The sequence below is a fragment of the Serinus canaria genome, chromosome Z (assembly GCF_022539315.1).
Source record: "Serinus canaria isolate serCan28SL12 chromosome Z, serCan2020, whole genome shotgun sequence".
Classification (NCBI taxonomy): Eukaryota; Metazoa; Chordata; class Aves; order Passeriformes; family Fringillidae; genus Serinus; species Serinus canaria.
In genome coordinates, this window is record NC_066343.1 from 7,701,749 (window position 1) to 7,725,384 (window position 23,636).

The 23,636-nt window shown below is 43.5% G+C and overlaps 1 protein-coding gene across 5 annotated transcripts; it reads right to left on the reverse strand.

Annotated features, from left to right (window-relative positions):
* Window positions 1–9,333: 9,333 nt before the first annotated feature.
* FKTN (fukutin) lies at window positions 9,334–23,626 on the reverse strand. Of its 5 annotated transcripts, none has more exons than XM_018923316.3 (9): window positions 23,442–23,626; window positions 22,090–22,149; window positions 20,010–20,213; window positions 18,231–18,508; window positions 17,350–17,482; window positions 15,567–15,696; window positions 14,324–14,457; window positions 13,982–14,096; window positions 9,334–11,020 (listed from the first exon to the last, which is right to left on the reverse strand). In XM_018923316.3, the coding sequence occupies exons 1-9, from the start codon at window positions 23,544–23,546 to the stop codon at window positions 10,899–10,901; spliced, it is 1,281 nt and encodes a 426-aa protein (XP_018778861.3). In that variant the 5' UTR covers window positions 23,547–23,626; the 3' UTR covers window positions 9,334–10,898. The 5 variants fall into 5 exon arrangements, with proteins under 5 accessions (XP_018778861.3, XP_009096532.3, XP_030093063.2 ...); XM_009098284.4 differs by having other exon boundaries at window positions 13,969–14,096; XM_030237203.2 differs by lacking the exon at window positions 23,442–23,626 and adding an exon at window positions 23,314–23,411 and having other exon boundaries at window positions 13,969–14,096.
* Between the last annotated feature and the right edge of the window lie 10 nt (window positions 23,627–23,636).

A 23,636-nucleotide genomic window follows, 5' to 3' on the forward strand; every position in this document is an offset into this window, starting at 1 on the left:
AAACACGTCCCTAAGTGACTAATCTACATGTCTTTTATATCCCTCCAGGGATGGTGATTCCACCATTTCCATTGCCAGCCTGTTCCAGTGCTTGACAAAGCTCTCAGAGGAGAAATTTTTCCTGGTGTCCAGTCTAAATCTCCCCTGGCACAACTTAAGGCTGTTTCCTCTTGTCCTGTCACCTTGGAGAGGAGATTGATCCCCACCTTGCTACAAGTGCCTTCCAGGTAATTGAATGAAAAATAAGGTACTCCCACCCCAAACCTCCTTTTTTCCAGGCTAAATGATTCCAGTTCTCATAGTGGAGAGCAGCAAACCTTCCTGTAACAATTCAGCAGGCAGGATGAAATAAAACCAGCCTGGAAGGACAGCTAAATGCCACAGCTCCTTTAACACACTGCAAAACTCAGCACCACATCAGGGCATTGACTGGGGCTGAGTCCAGCCCTCCCAGAAGGAATGGGAGGTGGGTGAAATTCAGGTCCTGGCAAGGCAAGATGCATTCAACCTCTCCTGGTTTCAACAGAAGTAGGTCTGCACCCCAAGCTTCCACCCATGATGAAGGGTTGAAACCCCACACTGAGAAATATGAACTCTGGAATGGAAAGAACTGGGGACACATAGATCTTCAGCTCAGGAGAAAAACAGACAGTGTGAGCTGGGCCCTCCTGCACAGATTCTCATCAAAACCAGGGAAAGAGGAAGAATTTGGATTTTTTTTTTTTCTCCATTATACAGAGGGACATCTGCAACGCGGGCAACTATAAAGGGTTTAGAACATTGCAAGGATACTAAAACTGGACTTCCAAGAAGAAAAGAGGCACACAACCAATTTTAATCCTTCCCCACCCCACCCCCACCAGTAGAAATGCTGCAATATAATCACCCAAGACTAATTGTGAGTCTTTGTTTCCAGGAGCACACTCCATCCTCACAGCAAGGTCTGGAGATGCTTTACATATTCACTGGTGACTCAGACTGCTGCATTTGTCTCTGAAGACCTGCCTGACAGCTGCCACTCACAGACACCACCTAAACAGATTTACAGCTCAGTGTGTCTTCCTTACTCCTGCCCACGGTGTGCATGAACAAAGGAACACCGTGGCCTGGCAAAACAGAGTGGTTGCAGAGTGTGGTGAAGTCATCCTGCCTGTGGAGGATGAAAATTTGCTCATCCAAATTTTCCTCCTCTTCTCAATCAAGAAGGGGGAATGCTTCTGACTTCAGGGTAAAAACCACAAGAACAAAGGCTGAGAAGCAGCCACCAGGGGACACATTTTGTGTACACAGCCATCACCACTGAGGGGGTTGGTGTTTTTTTCCAAGGAGCTGTGACACAGAGAAATGTCCTTTCACTGTTCAGCCCTCAGTGCTGCCTGGAAACGATGACCCCTGCCAGCTGCTGGCTGACCTGCCAGGCTGGACAGCAATTGCACATGTGGGATGTCCAACAAGGTGTCCAAGGTGTCCATGGCAGTGGCATCTCTGTGCTCCTCTCCATGGCAGAGGTGTCGCCAAGATATTCCCATGCTTTGGTGTAATTAATATTCCTGGGTTTAGGAGTTAAGTAGTATCTACAGAAAGGGATAACACTGCATCCTGGGGTACACAAGCTCTCCTGCTTTGAGAAAGATAATCTCTGTTGCTAAACTAATCCTTCATGCTGGCATCTTCCCAGATGTCAAGAGGAACGAGAAGCCAGCAGCAACCCCACTAGAATTTCTCTGTGCCACGTGCTGTGGGAAACCTGTTTCCCACAGAGCCTTATTTTTCTGTACAGCTGTACCTCTGTGAGGCCTCCTTACACCTCATGATTGTTTAATCTAGACCCTTGTCTCCTGATCAGAAAACCATTCAAATTGGCAAGACGCAAAATACACAAGAGAGGAACTTGTGGGTGCTGGTGGGTAAAAGTCAGGCCCCTTCTTCACCTGGTCTTGTCACTTCAGTACAGGAATTGAAGGGCTAGGACCCAGTGCAGATCATCTGGCAGATGCCAGATGTCCCATGTCACAGTGTCCCAGTAAAGGAGAACATTTCCACAGATCACAGAGAGAGCAGACACAACAGCAGCATCTGTTTACTCTGTGCTGTGTTCCCAGAGAGGAACTTTTATATATATTCCCTGGAGGCTCAGCGACCAGAACAAAAACATTTCCTCACAGCTGCTATTACCTTTTTTCCATGCTTCTGTCCCCAGAAAAATCAGCAGAGCTATTTAGCCACCATCCATTCCCCAGGCACACAAACTTGACCCACATGAGGCACAGAAAATACACAGACTGCACAAACAAAATGAAGGGGAAAAAAAAACCTTCTCCTAAGCAGCAGGCACATTTCTCACGATAAATCTTCAACATACAAATGGCAGCAGCTCCTCCCCAGCAGACAGCAGGCCAAGTTATGGAGCAAAAATCACACCAAGGAAACACATTCAAAATTCAGGGTCTAGGTCTGCTCCGTGGTGAGAGGGAGGGATGAATCTTGTGAGGAGGTTGTGCTGCTCCAGCATTAGATGTCAGCTAAAACATTGGCTGTTCTCAGAAAGGTGCAACAAACCAGGGGCTCTTCCCTTTCTCCCTTGCCCAGCCCTGCCCGCCGGCCCCTCCCGGCTCCCTGTGCAGCTGAACAACTCTTTGGGACAGCTCAGCTCGGGGGCCCTGCGTTATTTATGAGTTTGGAAATCAGAGCCGTTCGGTTCACTGCCAGTAAATGGCAGCGATTGGAAGGAGGTGGGGCAGGGGGGAAGGCTTGTGTGCAGCTCTTCATTCTCTATTCCTTATGAAAAGGGGATCACTCCAGCTAACTGGCCCATGGAGATAAGGATTTCAGACAATCTGCATTAGCCTGATAAGCCAGGTTTGCATTCTATAAAGATTGTTTGTTAAGAACCTCAGTAAAATAAAATACAGTCAGGAGGGCTTATCAGCACAACTCATTTCCACCCGCACCACTCCGCCTGTCAGCGCTGACATTTTTTTTTTCCCCCTATAAATTAAGGTCCCTGCTTATGTCCCGGGTCTCTGGGATGGAACAACGACCAGGGAATAGTGGGGGAGGGCTGGGGAGGAGAAGGAAGAATAGCCTGAAAGCTCCCAGCTTCGACTGGTCACTGTTAGAGCTGTGGTGCAGATCCACAGGGTGTGGGAGGGCAGAAGTGCCCACCTGGTGGGTGGGTTGGATCTGCCCTCTCCAGCGCAAACCAGAGCAGCTGGGCTGGCATCAGCAGCGTTCCCTCTTTGCCCCAGTGAAGGATAAGAACAGGAAAAAGGAGTTTATACACGTTTCCCTCTATTTCGTGTTTTCCCACTTCCTCATGATGCCTCAGGTTTTAGCTTTTATATTTTTCAGCTTCTGTACTGCTTTAGTCTGAGCTTCATATTAGGGGATGGTGAGCTCTCTTCACAGAGTAGGGAGACAAAACAATTCCTTCTCTAGCTGGGGACCAAGGACAGATGAACCAAATCTCAGGATCAAGAGCACAAGCAATGTGGACTGAAGAGAGAAAAAACAGAAGGACGGGACATCTTCACCTAAAGCTGTAATTGGACAGTTAACTACAATGTGCAAATAGAGCAGAACTAATAAAGTGTGAGACCCCTGACCAGTCTTCCATTTTGTGACCATTTTGGTTCATCTTGGGTGTAGCCCTGGGTGGGCTCTTGTACTGCCCAAGATGTATCTCTTGAGGCCTTTTAATAAATCCCTATTCTTTAGCTCCATCTAGTCTCTGTTCTAGGGCATCCTTCACAAGGCATCACTCACATAAAAACATGTGACATTATGGACTCCCAAGCCCCTGCCAGTTTTCCCTCTTCCCTCCTCTCTCCTCCCTCTTCAAACAGGCCATAGTCTGGCATTTTGTTACAAAACAGCCTTGATGAATCACAGAAAACTATTAGCACACCCTCTGGTGCTCAGCTTTTCCTCCTCTTTTTTTCACAGTGTCTGCAGGGAACTCACCAAGGCCATTCTCTTTGGACAGTGCTGCCTTTCCAGGAGGTGGATGCCCACTTCTGCACAGACCCTGGGCATTATTCAGGTTATCACACTAACTCAGTGTCAGAACATCCTTTTCCAGCCCTCTTTGGATGGAGAGTCTCAGAGAAAGGCAGCCACACAAAAACAATTAACAAAAACAAGGCCTTCCATGATTTGACACCCAGTGCAATTACAAAATCACTTAATCTGTATCATCTGGTGTCTCCAGCTGCCATTGTTGCACACACTTTATTAGGGTTTTTTGGCAGAAAGACCTTAGCAAGGCAGAAAGCATCCTGGCTGGGCTTTGCATTTCTACCTCAGTCCTTGCTAATGCTGTGAAGTGACACAAAAATTAGTGCCACGGGCAAGGTCGACTCTCTCTCCCATCTTGTAAGGACTCCAACCCTCAGAATGAGCACTGCTGTCCACCACAAAAGTCGCATTAGCCCCATTTCAAACAGACTCCTCCTTTTCAGGCCCATTTGTAGGTGAAATCTGGGCCTGTGCAGCCACAGTGGCAAAGCTTTGTTCCATTCAGTGGAAGTCCTCATGAAACTCCCTTGCCTCAAGAAGTAAAATGGGAGATGTGGCAGTCTGGTCACCACCCTGGCCAAAATCCAAAGTACTCATCTCCAGGCTTCCATCAGCCTCATGCCAGGCTGCCAGATGAGACATTCATGAGGCTTGGATAACAACCAGAGCGTTTCAGAAGTGATATTGGGAGGGATGGGAAGATTTGGTGGTCAAAGAAAGAACAGGTAGCAATAATTTCTGGGTCTTGCCTTGTCTTGTTCACAGGAGATATTGCAGTCCTTTACTCAGAGGTTAGGACACCTCCACTGTGCTGCAGGGAAAGGCAGGTCCCTGGAGGGCTGAGGGGCAGCAGATTAATTGGCTGACTTCATTAGCTGCTTACAGCAAAGTGGCTGTAAAAGAAGAGGCTAACGATGGTCCCAGCACATTGACCTCAGCAACAGCTTTATCTCAGCAAGAAAGAAGAGGCATTTCTTCTGATCAAACACCAAATGCACTACAGAGGTATCATTAACCCAGAGAAGTGGCTGCAGCAAACAGCCAGGGGCTAAAGGCATCAGCAGTGCCAGAGAGTCATCACAGGCAGCACATGGAGGGTGTTTGATGGAGATGGGTCCCAAACTCCTTCACTGGTGGTGTTCCAGGTATGTTGGAGGTACAGGTTTGAGTTTACCATTAATGAATTTGTAGATGCCACCAGGCTGGGTGGGATGTGGATCTGCTGGAGGGCAGGAGGGCTCTGCAGAGGGGTCTGGCCAGGCTGGATCTGTGGGATGAGGGACAGCCAGGGGAAGTGCTGGCTCCTGCCCTCGGCTCACAACAACCCCAAGGAGCTCCAGGATGGAGGAAAGGGGCTGGAAAAGGCCCTGGGGGGCTGTGCCAGCAGCTGGGCACAGCCCAGGGGTGCCCAGGTGCCTGATGGCCCCAGGGGGGGCAGCAGGAGCGGGGCAGGGCCCGGCCCTGTGCTGGCTCTGCTGAGGCCACACCTCGAGGGCTGCGGCACCTCCGGGCCCTCACACGGGGAATGGAGGGGCTGCAGCGGGGCCGGGGCAGGGAACGGAGCTGGGAAGGGAATGGAGCCCCAGGAGAGGCTGAGGGAGCTGGGAAGTGGCTCAGCCTGGAGCAAAGGAGGCTCAGGGGGGCCCTTGTGGCTCTGCACAGCTCCTGCCAGGAGGGGACAGCCAGGGGGGATCAGGCTGTGCTCCCAGGGAACAGGGATAGGAGGAGAGGGAATGGCCTCAGGCTGTGGCCAGGGGAGATTTAGCTGGACATCAGGAAGAATTTCATCACAGAAAAGGTGATAAGACATTGGAAGGGGATGCCCAGGGAGGTGGTGGAGTCACTGTCCCTGGAGGTGGCACTCAGTGCTCTGTTTTGGCTGAAAGAGTAGTGATCAGTCACAGGATGTACTTGATGATCCCAGAGGTCTTTCCCAACGCACTTGATTCTCTTACATGTATTGATGAGGATCACAGAGCAAAACAACACCTCCAAGGCAAGCCAAAAGCCCTCCTGACATGCTTTTTCCTTTCTGTGCTAGGAAACACACTCTTCTTTCCAAGCACAGAGCAGGACACCTCGTTTCGGAGGAGTGGAGGCTGCATTGCAGTGCTGCAGAGCATGTCAGACCCTGGGGCTGAGAAGGCATGCTCCAAGGGAAAAATACCTCATCTTCTTCCAAATAGTGCAGGAAAACCCACTGCATCACTTAACTGGGGGTACAGGGGTACAATCTGCTGACCTCTCACCCCCAGAGAGGGATGGGGAGGAGAATCAGGAGAAAAAAACCTGTAAAACTCATGGGTTAACAGTTCAGTGACTGAAAACAAAGTGAAATACTAACAACGCTGATGAGAACAATAGTAACAATAATAATGAGAGTGAGCTAACACCAAAAGTAAGTGGTGGACAGCACTGCTTGATCACCTCCCAGCTTGATCAGCCCTCCCAGCCAACTGCCCCCAGTTTACACCCAGAGTATGATATTCTCTGCAACCCTTGGATTGCTCAACTCTCCTGCCCCAATGGCTTCTTATGCACCTGCCCACTGGTGCAGCTTAAGGAACTGAAACATCTTTCATTTAGGGCATAAATTACATAGCAACAGCTAAAACACAGGTGTGTTATCAACATTTATCCTCACACTGAATCCAAAATCACAGCAACACACCAGCTACTGAGAACATTAACTCTGTCCCAGCTGAAGCCATAGCAATAAAGAAATTTTTTCACCAGATGTCTGGTCAATCAAGGAGGGACCCTTTACCAGATGACACAAATGTATCTTGGCTTTCTAAAATAATTAATTAAAACAAATCACAAAAAAAAGGGATAAAAATTCAAACCCAAAACCTAACAGCCTGGCCTGGCTCCTGTCTTTTCCAGCTGTTTTCTATTTAATCTTCTCTCCCTTTCCATGTTTGCTCAGAAATCCCTCTTTCAGTGCAGCTGAGAAAGATTGTTACTATTCAGGTGACCAAGCCTGAATGCTGACAATGTGAGATGATTACAGAAGCCCAAAGAGCAAACACAGATTTTTCAACAGAAAATGCTCCTTCTGCCCCAACCGGCTCCTGAGACACTGCTCTGGACAATGACAGTGATAAAGAAGGGCTGGTGTCAGCTCAAGGAGAGAGGCCACACAGTTCAACAGTAACTCCTTGTGGAAGCTGCTTTACTCAAGAGTTTTGACTTTTTGACAGGAAGTGGATGGGTGAAAGGCGCTGTAATTATTTGCTTTATGTCAAAGAGAGCCACTTGGCTTATCCTGGGTTTGAAGTGGAAGGAACAGAAATGGCTGAGCTGAGGAAACACAATGCTATTAAGTAAAGATTATCAGCTGGTGTAAATCGTCTGCTGGTGCCACCACTTTACCAAAACAGCTGATGTAGATCAGTGAACACAAGTGCCAGGCAGACTTTCATGTCCTTCCACATAATTTCTCAAATTCCCTTGTTCTGTTCTGCAATTCACAGTATGATAGAAACACACAAAGAGGAAGGAAACGAGCCTGAGCAGAGAAGCAGCTGCCCCTGAGCTTCCTGAACTGCTGTGTGAGCTCAGAGAATTCTGATGGGGAGTAATAAAGGACAGAAACACATCCCTGGGAGCCCCTGCACTGTGACAGGCAGTCACCTAGGAAGGAAGGTGTCTGTGTTGTTACACGTCTCGTTCATCTGTGCAAAACACACAACTACAGTGGGCAGTGCAAAGCAGAGACTGGTTTTCTCTGCTTTTTTCCCAATTTTCTATACCTGACAAATTTCAGACTTCTAGAGAATTCTAAAGAAGCAAAGGATGCAAGTTGTTTAACACCAGCAACCAGCATCTCCCAGGTTCTGTTTCAACAGCAAGGGCATAACAAGATCAGCTACTACTTTTTCATCTGGACAGCAGAGAAAGACAATCATACTTCCAGGATCCTCTCCCACCTGCATCAGCAGAGTTTTGCCCATTTTCTGTGTCTGAGGTTAAAAGAGCAGCATGGTAGAACAGACATGGGCCTTTCTGTCAGAATACGGCTCTTGGGGAGGTGAAAAGCATCAGCATCTACCTCAGAGCCTCCCTGCCCTGTGCAGCCAAGCATTGTCCATCCCATGATTGTTCTGTAGCCTCAGCTTGGATCAGACACACCTTTTTGGAAGAACTGCATTTACCCTTTTGGTGCAAACAATCACATGTTTTTTCAAGTGTTCAAGATGCTGCAGTTTTATCTCATTTCCCATGACAGCATCACTCTTAGCACGAGCTCCAGTGTCTGAATCCAGAAATAGATGCTTTCTTAAGCTCATCTACAAACGATGATTCCAATTTCCACCTTCTAAAAGCAGGAAGTTGTGGAATACTACAGAATCATGGGAAAGTGGACCTCCCTCCAGCAGGAAGACAGGATTAAGTACAGTCAGTCCTTAACTACAGCCAGGTCAGCTTTGGCTGGCATTTGCCTGATGTGTTCTCAGTGACCCCCAAAGTCACAGGTTTTACACATTTCCACATGTTAAATCCTCCAGCTTCTATGCAGGTGGATCAATTTGCATTCCTCCCATTTACTTCTATTTCCTACCACCCACAGAAAGGAGCACACACATCCCTTCCCTTTCTTGTAGCCATCCTTTATGGCTTTTGAACATGGCCTTTATGGTCCCTTCTCTTCAGGCAATGCTATTTCTTCAATCTTTTCCTTTTTGATCACTTTTCTGTCTTTAACAGCTGCACATAAATAACCTGAAGAACCTTGTTTGCTACAGGGAAGCCAAAGGACTTCACATGTGGTTGCTTAAGACCATTAGGAGAATTTAGGAATTACTGTCCTCTCCAGAGCACTTCCAAAATCAAGGCAGTAGTAAGTTAAGGTAACACAGAATTAAGAATCCATTTCAGATGAGGCAATCCAGGAGAACCCAAGAGGAAGCACACCTCAATCTGGCTGTGTCTGTGGGAATGCCAAGGCTTCAGCCTCATTATGTGCCCTCAAAGAGCAGAAGTTCCATAATGTTCACACCACTCCTGGGCACCCAGTCTGCATCCAAGCAGGAAATCTGTGGCCAGAGCACTGCACAGAGTGATGTGCAATGTGCAATCTCTCTGTGCAACTGAAGGATCCTTTCTCCTACACGTGGGCATCTGCTTTATTCCAAGTATCTTTACTGTATCCAAGTATCTTTATTAAATAAAAGCCGCCCAAAGACAGGCAGTCAATAAGCAGAGTAAGAAACATTTCAGAATTTTCCTCTATGCATTATGTCATGCATGATAACTGCAATGACGTGTGTTAAATGCTGCCCAAGATGACAAAACAAAGGATGAAACCGCATCTCAAGTTGCAAATTAGACTGTCCTTTTAATCAGTGTTAAATATACACTTGTATCTTCTGAAGAGAAAACATTTTAACCTGAAGAGTACCTTACAGGTATAATCAACTACTCAAGACATCCTCCCTTTCAGGGACATGCATTTTTTCATTAGTCTTTTCATGTACAAAGTCAAAAATTTGACAGATTGTAATTTTCTGAGAGCATCTTTTCTTTCACTCTTAAACATTTATCACATCTGAGAAACTCACAGACTTACTGCATGTTATTACACCAAGAAGTTCAGGACAGCAGAGTTATGAACATGGAAACCACAAGGATATTCACCTTTTTTTTTTCCATTTTAAGGAAAAGGTACAAAAAAATTCTACCTGAGAAGTTATCCCTTATGATGTCACGGTTACTTTAGAAAGTGAATGGTGTTAGCAGGATTTTACATCTCTCTCTTCTTAACCAGGCAGAACAAAGTTACCATCCAATTGAAGAGCCAGCCTGACAAGTTGTTGCCAGAAGCTGAACAATTTACTCCAGTGTTTCAGAGACAGGAGAAACTGAAACTGAGAGGACTGGCAGGATTACTGCTGCAAATTTGATGGAACAGTTGGTATTTGTACACATTTCTCCTTTCCCTTAAAGAGAAGCCTCTGTTTTGTGGAACAGAAAACTGTGAATAACCCCCCATTTATATCTACTTGCAGGAAAGCAGGGATAGCTTTAATTTACTAAAAACCAGTAAAACATTTTACAGGGAGAACACAAGGACTGGGACATTAAAACCAGAATTTTATTTCTTTTAATGGGGAAGCTATCCTAGGAGCATGCACCTTCACATTCTTTAAGAAGGACAAATTGAAAAATGTCCAGTGTCAATAGTTTCTCCTTCCATTCACTTAGTGTTACACCATTACCAGATACACCCTAGAAGTAAAGCGGGTGGTCACACAGGTTCTGTGCCACAGAAAGATTCCACTCCCAAGAGCAACCCGTTGCTCATGGTAGGGATGTACCAGCCTCAAATCAAGCACACCTGAGGTACTCGTAACTCTGGTGTTTTGAAGTTAAACACATCTCCTTTGAAAAAAGAGGAACTTCTCTTAGATTTTCCCATTCTAACCTCCTCTCAAGCTTGAGAATTGAACAGTCTGAAGGTTTTGATAATACCAGGAACGTCAAAGCCACCTAGCCACTGTTTACATTTGAATAGTCAACTGCCCATAAGTCCACTGCAGTCCTCTCTACTCCCTTTGTGCAGCTTTTGTTTCAGCTTCCCTTCCCTCCAGTTGCTTTTCATCTTCTCCTTTAACCATGTGGAAAAAGCACAATGAAGGTGTAGAAAACACCTGTTAAGCAAAGGGAGGAAAATACCTCCTTAGGAAACACGTGGGGCATTACAAAGGAAATGGATGTCGATGCCTTTGGGCACTGGGAAATCACAAACTGACAGCTCTGCAGACAGGCTCTGTCAGCAGACAGGGGTCAGTAGATTTGGATGACATTGTCCCACTCATCAATAGGCCAGACTCCGTTGTCCTGCACGTTGAAGGGTGAGCTCTTCCAGTCCCATGTCTTCACAGGCACCTTCCACTCTGGGCCGTAGTTGGCCTCCACGTACTGCAGGGTTTCACAGGGCACGTGGACCTTGAGTTCCACAAATTCAGTCCAGCACAGAGTAAACTTGGGAAAGAGATACCTGTGCCAGAATAAAAGGGTGTGGTCACTGGCAAAAGACTAGAATGCACCTCTAAGTAAGGTCAAGGAGAAAGCAAGCAACTGCAGCAAGTGGCCATATTACATTTATACTGTTTTTTCTCTTACACACTGGACAAGGGTGTTATCAACAGTAACTGGTGAACATTTGCTTCATGTGCTTAGGAAGGAGCCTTCCTAATTCTTTTCTTGCTTATGTTCACGTCATTCTGCCATCTATAGGTTAGTCTCTGCCTCTGCTTTGCCTGTTACAAAATGGGACTGAATAGTTACCCCTTTCAGAAAGCACTGCATGCCTACAGCAGGGGAAGTTCACAGGTAAATTTCCAGAACGAGATCCTATTAAGTGTCAGAGTCGAGGTGTTAAACAATACCAAGTCTACCCACTATTCCTGCACAGGATCACTCCCACTTCTGAAGTTCTGAAGACTTCCACACAAAAAGAATTTTTTAAAAAACTGATGTTAAAGTTTCTTTTCACAGGTTAAAATAAAACCATAAACACTTCTTCCTTTTAAAAAAGGTTTGAACATTTTTATGATGAACTAGAACTGTCCCCTCCATTGCAAGCATGAAGTTAATTTAATTTCTAAACTCTCAGCAAACAATATGAGAAAATAAAACAATTGTGCTTCCTGCCTTAAGTGGAGGGAAAGAACAAAGTGATCAAACATTTTTTGGATATATATCCAGAGACTGCTGATTAAACTAAACTCTTACATAAAGTCCTCTTTGTTAAAAACCTACAGAATTAGCTCACTTTAAGGACTAAAGCAAACAGTGTGGATTTGAATCCTAGACTCAGTTTTTGTAGATACTCATTCCCTGCTGGAGATTGCAACTGTCCAATATTAAATTTGCAAACAAAGAAGAAGCCTCAATTGGTGCAACTCCAAGACAGTATCAGGAGGATACATATGCTTGTGTCAGGAATGCTGAGGAAGTGTTTGTGCACATGGAAAAGCAAACCACACAGCCAGACTGTGAGGGTTAGAAACCAGCTCTCCAAGGAAACAGAGGCTAAAAATTACTATGAGAAATATTTTAGAGACTCAATGAGAAATGCTCTAGCTCTCTACCCCTCTGACCCAGCAGCAATCAGCATCTCTTCTGACACTGTAATTCCTTTTAAATGGTTAGAATAGATTTAGGATTCAGCATGAGCAAACAATCACTGTTCTTCGGACTGACCTCCTCCCTTTTGTCTTCCTCCAAAATTCTGACAGGCTTGGGGATTGAGCAAAATTGAGGGTCATTCTGGTGTTGTACATAGATTAAGCATGCCAAGTGCTCTCACATCTCAGAGTAAAAAAAGCTGGGTCTCTTTTCTCTTTTTGAGTGTGAATTTGGAATAACACATGTCTGGAATTACTTGGCTAAGAATTCTGAACAGCTACAGTTCTGACATGGCTCAGGGCCTTTATGGTGGTAAACAAGCAGTTTTCCTTTTTCTGTGGGTACTAAACTAAGAAACACCATCTCAGAATTAGAGGCTTGGCTTCCTTATGATGCGATGCCTAAGCAAAGTTATTAGTGAGCAAGAAAGCTATGTTTGGAACTTTTAATAACCTACCACCAAAAATAACTACGAGGCTACAAGAAAAGGAAAGAGTTTTGTGGAAGATTGAGTTCCAAAAGAGCTGTAATGCCCAAGGATACAAAATCTGGAATGCAGCACAGGGTCACACTGATCCCCTATTCTCATGCCTTGGACCAGTCATTACCAAAAAAAAGGGGGGAAATATCTCTCAAGTATCCAAGGTTTGATGGAATTTTGAAGGAGCAGTGTCAACTCCATTGGCATGGAAACAGCTACTGCAATTTGGATGCAACAAGAGCACAAAGAGGAGGAAAGGAATTTATTGGCCAGCTTGCTTTTCAGAATGCACCACACATGAAAACTGGAACTGCTGCTATATTCTAAAAAAAAAAAAAAATACTTTGCTATATGGCATATTTTCTGTGGGGATATTCCAAGAGCTCTTTCTTTTGTCTATTTCTAAATGTGCCTTTTGAAGCTGGTTATCAAAATATCTTTACCAGTCTTTATTTATCACTTCAGAACAAAGATAACTAAGACAAGGATTTGGACATTATCTCCAGCTGGATGACAGTACTCATAAAATTCCCATTAGCTAAATACAAACAAATACATTTCAGGAAAAATGTGAAAGATAATGAAATCCTATAGAAGTCTACAAGGTTTTCAACTAGTCTGTAGCAATCTCCTTCTGAGTGAAGGCATGTGATTGAAAGAAATAAATCTAATTATCAAAACCCATATTCAGTTTGCTAAACTGATTTGGATTAAATCATTAAATCATTAAATTAAATGATTAAATCATTGCTGTTTTAATACAGAAAGGAGTGAAACAAGAAACACGGGATCCTATTCAAAATTCCATTTTCAGAACATGAACAATAAGGCCTGCAGGAATTGTCTGTGTTGCTGTCACTGCCCAATATTCCACAGTGCTACTTCAAAATCCCAAATTGTGGGCTTTTCTGTGCAAGGAGAGTTGAGGCTTTTTGCCATAATACTTCCTCGTCAAGACAGATGCCTGAGGATTAATGTTCTACTACAAAATTAGATTGTGCAACAGACACTGTTTTAGAGATTTTTTTTTTCTCATCTTGGGTGTTTATGTAACTGGGGGCCTGTCACATTCAGATAAGATCTGCTTGATATATGATATGCCAGCCCTGCTTTTGATTTCACAAGAGATCTGACATTTACTCTCTAGTAAGGCATTGGACTGTTCTCTCTCTGCTTCACTGGTCTCAGAGTGCAGAATCTCCACTGATTCCCCTCTGACATCCACATTTCCACAAAGAACACGAGCTTTGCCAGGCAACAGCACACAAAATGCCATCAGTAAACACTATATTGTTCAATTTCTTTCTTACTAGTGGTACAAATCCAGTTCTTACTTAAATTTCTTGCCTGATTTGGCCTGAGTCCCTCCATTCCATATGTGGTCATCCTCTTCATAGAAGAAAAAAATGTCAAGTTTCACATCATCTTCTCCCTGAAAAGAGAGTTCCAAGCTGTCTTCCACCTGGAAGACAAAAATACACACTGTATATACACATAAAAATACAAATCAACTTATGTCAGCAGAAAACAAATTCATATTCATTGGATACACAGTTATATTTCTATTCTAACTGAAAAAACCACAGTAACTCTGCATTATTTTTAATATTAAACACTTCTGAAACAGAAGTCAAAGTTACAAATCTACAGAAACACACACATGAAATAAAATGTTCATTTTCTATGTACCTTGCCAAATTTGTGCTTCAGTGGCAACCCTGCTTTCTGGAAGGCTGGAATGATATCTGCTTTGTAGTCCCTTATAAAGATTCCCAAATCCACATCTTTGCTGTGAGGAATGACATTGCACTGCCTATACCAGCCTGAGGGGGGAAAAAATAAAGCAGAAAAATCCCAAGCTAGTTAATTCAGGAACGTGAATTTTATAGAACCAAAGCAACACAAAAATGAACTGTCCTAAGATCACAAGGCAAAAGTCTTTTACTTTTGAGGCCATAAACAAGACTTCTGCCTTTTTTTAGCATGGGATGAACCACATCAAAGGAAACAAGTATTACTGTACTTATAGTCATCTCTCTCCCTTCAGAAAGCTAAGAATGCAAGAGAAAACAAAGATAATGTATCTTCAGTTTCCTAATTTAAATGCATTAAAAAAAAAAAAAAAGTTCTTTATGTGGGACCAAATCTAATCAGCAGTTAACAGCTACAGGGCCACAGCTGTGCTTCTGATTTGCAACTATTGTTTTATACTGCATCCAAGATGTTAATCATCTTTCAATCACCACTGCAAAGCAGAAAGACACAAAGTGAGACATTCTTTTGTCTGTTTCATTAAGGCATCTTTTAGTAACTGTTCATTCAGAAAATTATATTCCCTAGTATTAAATAAATACAAGGCAAATGTGAACACATGAGTCTTCACTAAGTGTTTCAGTAACAAAAGAATTCTCACCAGTGATAAGACACTTGTACTTTCAGCAGAACTGAAAACTTGCATTATCTACTTCAATGGACTGCAATTTTATTAAAAGTTTGTTTTGAAAGAGAATAAATTAATGTAAACTGCATTTTAGAAGTCAGTGACAAGCATTTAATTGCAAGGGAAGAAAAATAGGTTAGTGTACTTGGACAGCAGAACAATGTGCTCATCAATGCGTTTTCCAACTGGCACTTCAGTGAATTCCAAGTCACACAAATTAGGGAACTGTTGATTACTTCTTAGCAGGAATGAACACAACACAGGTAATTGCCAACAACACTAAATGCTTCACTGGAAATTTGCCCAGCATCTCTGCCACTCAGGTTTCTAAAGAAAAAGCTTTTTTTTCAGGAATAAAAAAAGGCCTATTGCAATACAGTTATTACCTTCCAACCCAGTTCTTTTGGCCTCTGCTGACATCACAAGCAGTGGAGGATGAAGTGTTTAAAGTTTCAGGTGAGTTTAAAAATGCAACACAACACAAATTTTTACCAAGACATGTTCCACTGCTCAGCCAGAACTTCACTCCCAAGTTATTCAGTGTCAGGGCAGCCAGATGAAGCAAAGATTTTGCCTTTTTCCTGAATTCCACTGCGTCAAGAGAGGCATCATCAGGATACAGCTGGAAGGCAAGAGTAAGGAAGTTACTGTCAGAGAGCAAACTTGTCCCTTCATTTTCTCAGCATCCTAGGGAAAAATGACCTTAAAACATTTACTTAACTAACTCCTGGGCTAATATCTGTTTATACATACACAGTCCATGTTCAGAACATGCACTGGAATGACAGAGTGGAAATTAAAACTCTGAATCATCAACCTTCCTTTTTTTTCCTAACCCCAAGAATGAAAACTCACAGTAGACTACAATAAGAAAATATGTATTAGACTCTGCTTCTCAGCACTTGGCAGCAACATGGGTGAGTCCTTGCTCTGCACATGCTGAAGTCAATTCCTGGAGTCAAAGGAGAACACAGGGATAGAATCAAGTCCTTGCAAATCAAGGATTTTTCCAACCTTCAGAACTCCATGTTGAATTTATTTGGCGCCACCAAGTGTCAGAGTTGGGTGTTGAGTTTTAAGAAGAGCTGCTAAGGAGAAACAGTGTGAACACAAAAATCTTCCAGACAAAACTGTGAAGAGGTCTGGTGTCCATGCAAAGCCAAAACCAACACGGGAGGCTGGGCAAACATTACCAGTTCTAACAAAGGAACAACCACTCGGCTTTGTGATGGATCTCTTGAAGAGCTCTTGGGCAACAAGCGGCGGAAATGAACTTTTCAAAACAGGTGCCAGCTGCTTGTCTCAGTGTTAAAGCTCCATAAATAAATAAATAAACATTTAGAGGCACATTTTCTCTGTCTGTGGTGATTTCTGCCTGGAGGCTGAAGTAGATTATATTTTTCTGTCTTCCACATGTGAAGGGACAACACATGGATGCCCCTGTGACCCTCCTGCTACCCAAAGAAGGATCTACAGCCTGCTAGTGTGAACAGGAGTGGTCCTCCTTTTAACCAACACCTGAATGACTGAAGTCTCCAGTGCCCTTTTCCCCTCTTCCATGAACTCAGAGATGGCTCAGATTCAGTGGCCTGACTCTCACTCTGTAGTCCTAACTGTGAACTCTTGATCACTTTATAACTCAGGTCCTTTCCAAGTTAGGATAAAATGCCCCTACACTGCAGCAGAGACATTTCTATCTACTAAATCAAGCAGCAAAATTCTAAAAATAATGCTCTGAATAGTGGTGAAAACATTAGCTTACACAGCCAGAAAAGCAATTAAATCAGTCACTTTGGAATGTGACCATTTCAGATAAGCCAAATGAGGAACATGGAACTGCATGCAGGACATAGTTCCAAAACGTGAAATTAAACAGTTTTCAAAACTTCAAGGACTGCTATAAGGAAAGTTTTCAGCCATGAAGATACACAAGTTTTATTTGTATATCCTACAAAACAAGTTAGTTTTATTTACATAAGATCCATTTAACGGTAAAGGTGTGTAAGAACTATGGATATGTTGGTTCCCTCTTGGAAAAAAAACATGCTCCCAAGTAAAAAACCAAAAAAAGGCCATGATCTTCAGGTAAAGTTTTGATTTCATTACCACTTAGTAAGCTCTGTGGAATGTGAATCAAGTTTTGTATTTAGCTCTGTGCATGTGAACAGTCCCATTTGGGTCAAAAAACCAAAAAACCAGTGAACTGTTCTTAGATTTGGGTCAATCAGTGAAAACACACATATCATCTCAGAGACACCACCCAGTTACAACTAACCTGAAAGAAAGCCCGAGCTTCTCTGTACCTACATTCAAGAAATCTAGAGTGGGACATCTCCTCTAGAAAACTGGATGGATTTTTTGGAATTTGAACTTTTAAGTCATCAATGGAAACGAGAAGAAGTTCTGGCCTGCACGGAAAGAGAGATAATATATTACCTATTTAATTCCATTACAAACCACATAGCACTTCATCCTTTGACTCAGGTTATAATCTTAATGCACAATACTGGTAGTGATCCCTCTGTCCAAATACAGCCCAAAACAATTATAAATGAAAAAAGCAACAAGAGCTTCACCCAATTCCCCACACATTTGAAAACTTAGTTTAAAAGGAATTCCTACACCTCCAAACCCCAGGTTGGTTTGTCAGATCACTGAATCCTTTACTGACTCATGACTTGAATTTGTTCAGAGATGTTGTTCAGTGCATCTTAAAATTCAGACTATTGGGTTGTCTAAGTAGTACAGGATTCACTTCAGAATCAATTATTACTCTGCACTTTGAAGCTATTTGCTTTTAAAAAGTAAAAACTACTCAGCCTTCATAATGATTGAAGAGGGATTATATAATAGCTTATACAGTTTACTTCGAACATTTAGGCACGGAACTCATAAAGATTCCATGTTTTAAAAGGACAAAGGAAAGGGGAAAAATTAATGGAAAAAGTTAAACAGATTTATTTTGATGTGTGAAATGTCTCGAGATTTTTCTCATTTTCTCAGAAACTATGTTCTCAAAGCCTGCACTTGGGGGTCTGACTCATACCTGAGTTGAATTTTAGGACCTGACTACAGGAAAGAGAGTAGTTTTACACACAGAGGAAGTAATTTTGGGAGTGCCACTGTGGCTTTCTCCTTCCCCTGCTGTGAGCTCACTTTTCATACGCCCCAGGGTAGCGGCCAAAGTGCAGTTTCCGGAAAGGCACAAACTTTCTGTCCATGTGTTGCTTGAGTCTCAGGGGTCCATGCCAGAGGAAATTGCCACTCCTCTCATAGAAGACCACCAGGTGAATGGCATGGGATGCCAGTTTGAATATGTAGTGCAAGGGAATTTCCATCCCAGACAGGTCATCCATCCCATCCAAACGGGGGTCCTTGTTTACAATCTTTAGCCACTGGAACCCCATCTTCTCAGCAGTTCTAAAAAGGCCCACCTGAAAAGGAGGAAGACAGGAGGCAGAGCAGGCTAAAGATTAGAGGAACCAAAATTGGAAGCGAAATGCTTATTACTAACTCACACCATTCCTCATTTTCATTTTTTAATCAGGCTTAAGCACAAATGAATCAAAAAATCTCTAAGAGCTTGAAGACTAGCAGTCATGAGCAATTCCAACCACCCTCTTTCCTTGTATTAAAATAAAATAACAAATAAACTTTGTAAGCCATGCTTGGATTAGGTTTGTTCCTTGCCACAGCACCCTACCCTGCACTGTGAAAGTATTCTCTAAAACTGTTTTTCTGCCAAATTTGGTGTTCCTAAGTCCTTGAATAACAGCATCACTAACACAAAAATGATTAGTCCAAAACCTTTTCTTGTGGGGCAAATAAAAATCTCACAAAACACTGAGCACTTCACTCTGGTAAAATGTAATATTTCTACAAGCAAATGGACTTAAATTCTGGCTGATTAAAAAAAAACAAACAAAACAAAACAAAACAATGTAATGCTCTTCAGATGCTTAGTAATAAGCATCTGAAGAGCCTTTCAAATTCCCCCCTTGAAATGTTCTGTATAAGCATATCAGCTTCTCCCCTGAATGATAAATTACCACTGAGACACAAAGCAATGGGAAAATGGATTTATCTCAGTGTGCTGCCATACAACTTTACTCTTAGTTTCTGGAATTCCTTCACACCTATGGGTGAAACAGATGCCCCATCAGGCCCACAGTGACACCCTTCTTCACTCAAGTTCTTCAGTGAAATAGTAACTGATCATTTCAATGTCTTCTGCTTTTCATAATTAAAATTTTAAAATTAAAAAAAAAAGAAATTAAAAAAAAAGAAAAAAGCTGTTTGTCACTGGTACCTTAAGTCTGTAGAAAGTAATCTAATAAATATTTCCAGACTACACTTAATTGATGAAATAATATTGGATTTAAATTTGTCCTTCATCACATGCTACACCTCAATTTTTAACACAGCCATTAAAAAATTTCCTAAAACCACAGAGAAGCAGAGATACCATTAAGTATCACCAACACATTAGGTGAAATGGTATTAATTACAAGGATGTGCTAAAAGAAATGTAAACCAGCAGACTATGATAATTTTTCCAGACTTATCACATCAATAACTGCATTTCCTTCTTGATAAGTTCCCAAACTCCAGATTTATAACAGATGCACCTACATTACAGCAGGCTCCAGGTTCTCCTTCTTCCTTTCTAAAAGACCTTCTTTCTTTCCTTTTGGCATAGACTCTGACAACTAGTGTTTTTTTTAATATTGCAGACAGCTTCTAAAAGGTTTCAGCTATAAGTTACTCCTAATGTATCCAGGCTAGTAAATGGGCAACTTTCAGACAAAGTTGCCTCTGCCCACAATATTATCACCACATGAATTCAGATACAGACATGCAAGCATTAAGTGGTAACATCAAAGAACAGCTGGATGCATTAAGATACACAAATGTGAACAGAAAACACGCACTTACATCATGTTTCCATGTCTTGTCTAGTAGTGCAAAGGTAGTGAAGTCTCTTGGAGCACAGAAGTATTTGCATTCTGGGCTGGGGCCATCAGGAGAGCTTCTGATCTGCTCAATGTCTTTATCAACCAGTCCCAGAATCAAAGGATCGATCAAATACACTGGAATATTGTGACTGGATATTAATCCTAGGAACTTCCTAACCACGTGCTGTTTGACAGAGGACAAAAAGACCATCTTTGCATTACAACTCTTTGACAAAAAGAAACCCCAACCCACTGAAAGAAGGAAATCTTCTCTCCCAAATACATCCTCTGAGTGTACACTTCACTTCCACAAACAGTTGTGAAGGTGAGTGAGAAGGTAGGATGCAAGTGTCACACAGAATTTGCATTCTGGTCTACCCTGGGCACTCAACGTTGCATAAGGAGTAAAAAGCTGCAGCAAGAATGTTCTGTGCCTAATGCAAGGGGTTATTAACTTGATTCAGTGGAGAACATTAATCAAGCGCATTTAAATGTCCGTGGCACGCAGAAACCACTTACAACAGCCACAGTCACCCTGCCACTTAAATGTATTCAACTGCAACATTTTCATGTAATGATTTTAAAGCTCTGGATTCAGGGAGATGTGAAAACATGAGCACAGGATGTGGGTCAGCAACAGAGTTTTGGCAGCAGCATTACCTGTGTGGCACAGGCACAAGCAAGGCGACCCTCATGGTGATTTCAGCTACATGAAGCTGAAAGGTGAGTGATGTGTTTGTATTACTTCTGTGACTAAAACTGGCACACCAGAGTGATGAACAGAAAAAAAATCTGTGCAAAAGTATCCACCTTCCCAATCCACCACTACTCCAGGAAAACAGATGCTTTCAGCTGAAACTAACTTAAAGAAACCATAAAAAATGGTAGAAAAACATGGCCTTGATGTTAAGTCACCAAGAGAAACGTGTTCAAATTTAGTATTTTGGACACACACTGCAGGGACACTAAGGAAAGCCTGACATGCAGCAGGTGGCAGGATCATGGCACATCCTTTCTCACTTATGATCTCAGAAGAGCAAGTTATACCTTTAGGAGAGCTCTGCCCACTGGAACTGGAAGCCCCCTGTGACTGTGACACCTCACACCTGGTAGGCAGCTCCAAGGGGTGTCACCTCCAAGAATAGCAAGGCATTCCCGGCACAAGCAAGCAGTCCACAGAGCAGTTGGTCTGGATTTTCTCCAGGGACAGCTCTTAGCCAGAGCACCTTCCCTCTTGCTCAGCAGAAACCAGGCCTTTAAATGGCCATTCTGCTAATTAACAACATTATCATGTTGCATCCAAACCGAAAGGCAGCCAGCTCCCAGAACATCCTTCTCCTTTACCATCTGTGCTGTTTTTCCACTGGGAGATCAGCTAACAAAAAGTCTCCTGTAAAACTGTTTCCAAACAAATCCCAACTACAAATACCATAGGGGGGAACCTTCTGATTCCCTAGGGTGGGCGTTTCTGGTTGCATTCAATCTTGCAACACACAACAAATATCCCATTTCAAGCACCTAAGAGCACTCCCAGCACTGGTCACGAGGGCTGGAATGCAGCAGGTGGTAAAAGCTGAAATGTGACATTTTCCTGCTTGGGAAGAGCCTTACAACCCAGCACAAGCAGGTAACAGAACAGGGACCAGTAGGTTAAAACACCTGGAGTGGTCAAAGGAGGGTTGTGTGCCCCAGGAGCTTCTCAGACCAACAAAGAAGCTGCATGGCAAAGCAGCCAATCTGTACAACATCCAGCCTGAAAGGACACAAAACCCTGGATCAACACTTCCGTCTCAGAAAGAACAAGTGTTTCTTCCCAAAACTTTAACAACACATCCGAGGAACGCATGGGCAAAGGTTGTGAAGCCGTAACTATTTCTCAATTTTACTTTACACTGATGCTTTGATACTCTGTTTACTGAGCTAAGTTACAAAGTGCATCTCTTCACTCTTCAAAGCAGAAAGCGCCCAGTGAAGACTGAGAACTGGACCCTGAATTTGCAGCTCCAAGTGGATTCTGAGACTTGTGGAAGAGCTGTATGAACCGGTGACACTGTACATACCCATCTAGTGCTGTCTTGGCCTGACTGGCTTCCTCTGGCTTTGGAAAAAGCTGCTCCATTCTATAATAAAAAAAAAACAAAACACCCAAACAAACAAAAAAAACCCAAACAAAAAAAAAACAAAACAAAAAAAAAAAAAAAAAGAGAATGGAGAAAGAAGAGAAAAACAGAGAAAAACTCCAAAGTTTCAGTTGAATCTTTGTTCTCTTAACATGACACTCAGGGTCATTTATCCACTTCATGGTTATGGCTGGGGTTATGCCTCTAGTCATGCAGCTACAGTGCTTAATGTGAAATCATAAACAACTGCTGTGACTTAAATATATTTAGAAGGACAACCCAAGCCTCAGGGACCTCCAAACATGCAAGCATTGAGTGGTGAGGCCTCAGGTTTCCAAGCCAATGTGCCAGCAAACATAAAATAGGAGGATGACAAACCCTGTCAGGGAAATACCACAGGGGCAGGAACAGAAGGATTATGCCTCAGTCTTTCCAGGTGTAATCCTAGACAATTCAATTTTAAGGACAGTATTTTCTTGTGAGAGAGTCAAGGCAGCTCGTGGCTCAGCTTTTGGCTTTTCCTAAGCACAGAGAATTTCTCAGTTGTTGTTTAAAAAGCAGAAACAGTGAGAAAGAGATTGAAGGTTGCAGCATTAGCTGTCACTGACACTGCCTGCACTTAATAAGGAAAGAAAAGCCAAAAAACAAGTCAGGGTGCTTTGAAACCTACATGATTCTTCCGTAAAAATAAAAGGAGTTCCTTTGTCGAGTTGGAGTTGCAACTGTAAACTAAGAACCACCAGAGGATTTAATTTACAGTAACGTTCACTTCCTCTGCTGTTGCAGAAAATCACTAGCCTGCACGTTTCAGGTCAGGTATAAAAAGAGATACAAACAGCACTCCAGGTATAAAAGGATTTAAACTGCGACAGCCAGCACTTCAGGAGCACTGAGTCCCAAAACCCTAAGGCGACTGCAAAAAAAAAGTTGGGATTTCTCTCCGCCATAGCAGTATTGGAAAACCTGCACCCACCAGATGCTGCCTCCCTTCGGCAGAGCCCTCAGACAGAGCTCGCTGCGACTTCGGAGGCAATAAAAGTGACCGAGCAACGAGAGTTGAGGGCTAAAAGCTGGCGGGGGCATCATTCCCTCCGGGAGAAATCAGATGGCCCTGGCTGACACAGTGACTTGGATACCAGGCTGGGAACCCAAACCCGACTGTACCTCCGCCACCGGACACCGGCCTGGGCTCCCCGCCCGCCCTCGGAGCCGCCCCAGGGACGCCCGGGGGCGGGACTGACGCCCACAGAGAGCCGCGCAGGGAAAGCCGGGCAGCGCGCTCCCTCTCTCACCTTCTGCGACAGGTAGAACTTGTAGTAGCACAGCTGGAAGAGCAGAAAAACCAGGCTGGTCAGCGACAGCAGCGCCAGCACCACGTTCCTGTTGATTTTCTGCATCAGCCCCGGGGCGCTCCGGGAGCCGCTGCCCGGCCGCCCTCACCGCGATGCGGCTTCAGGCCGGAAAGCGCCGCCGCAAAGCGCAGCCCG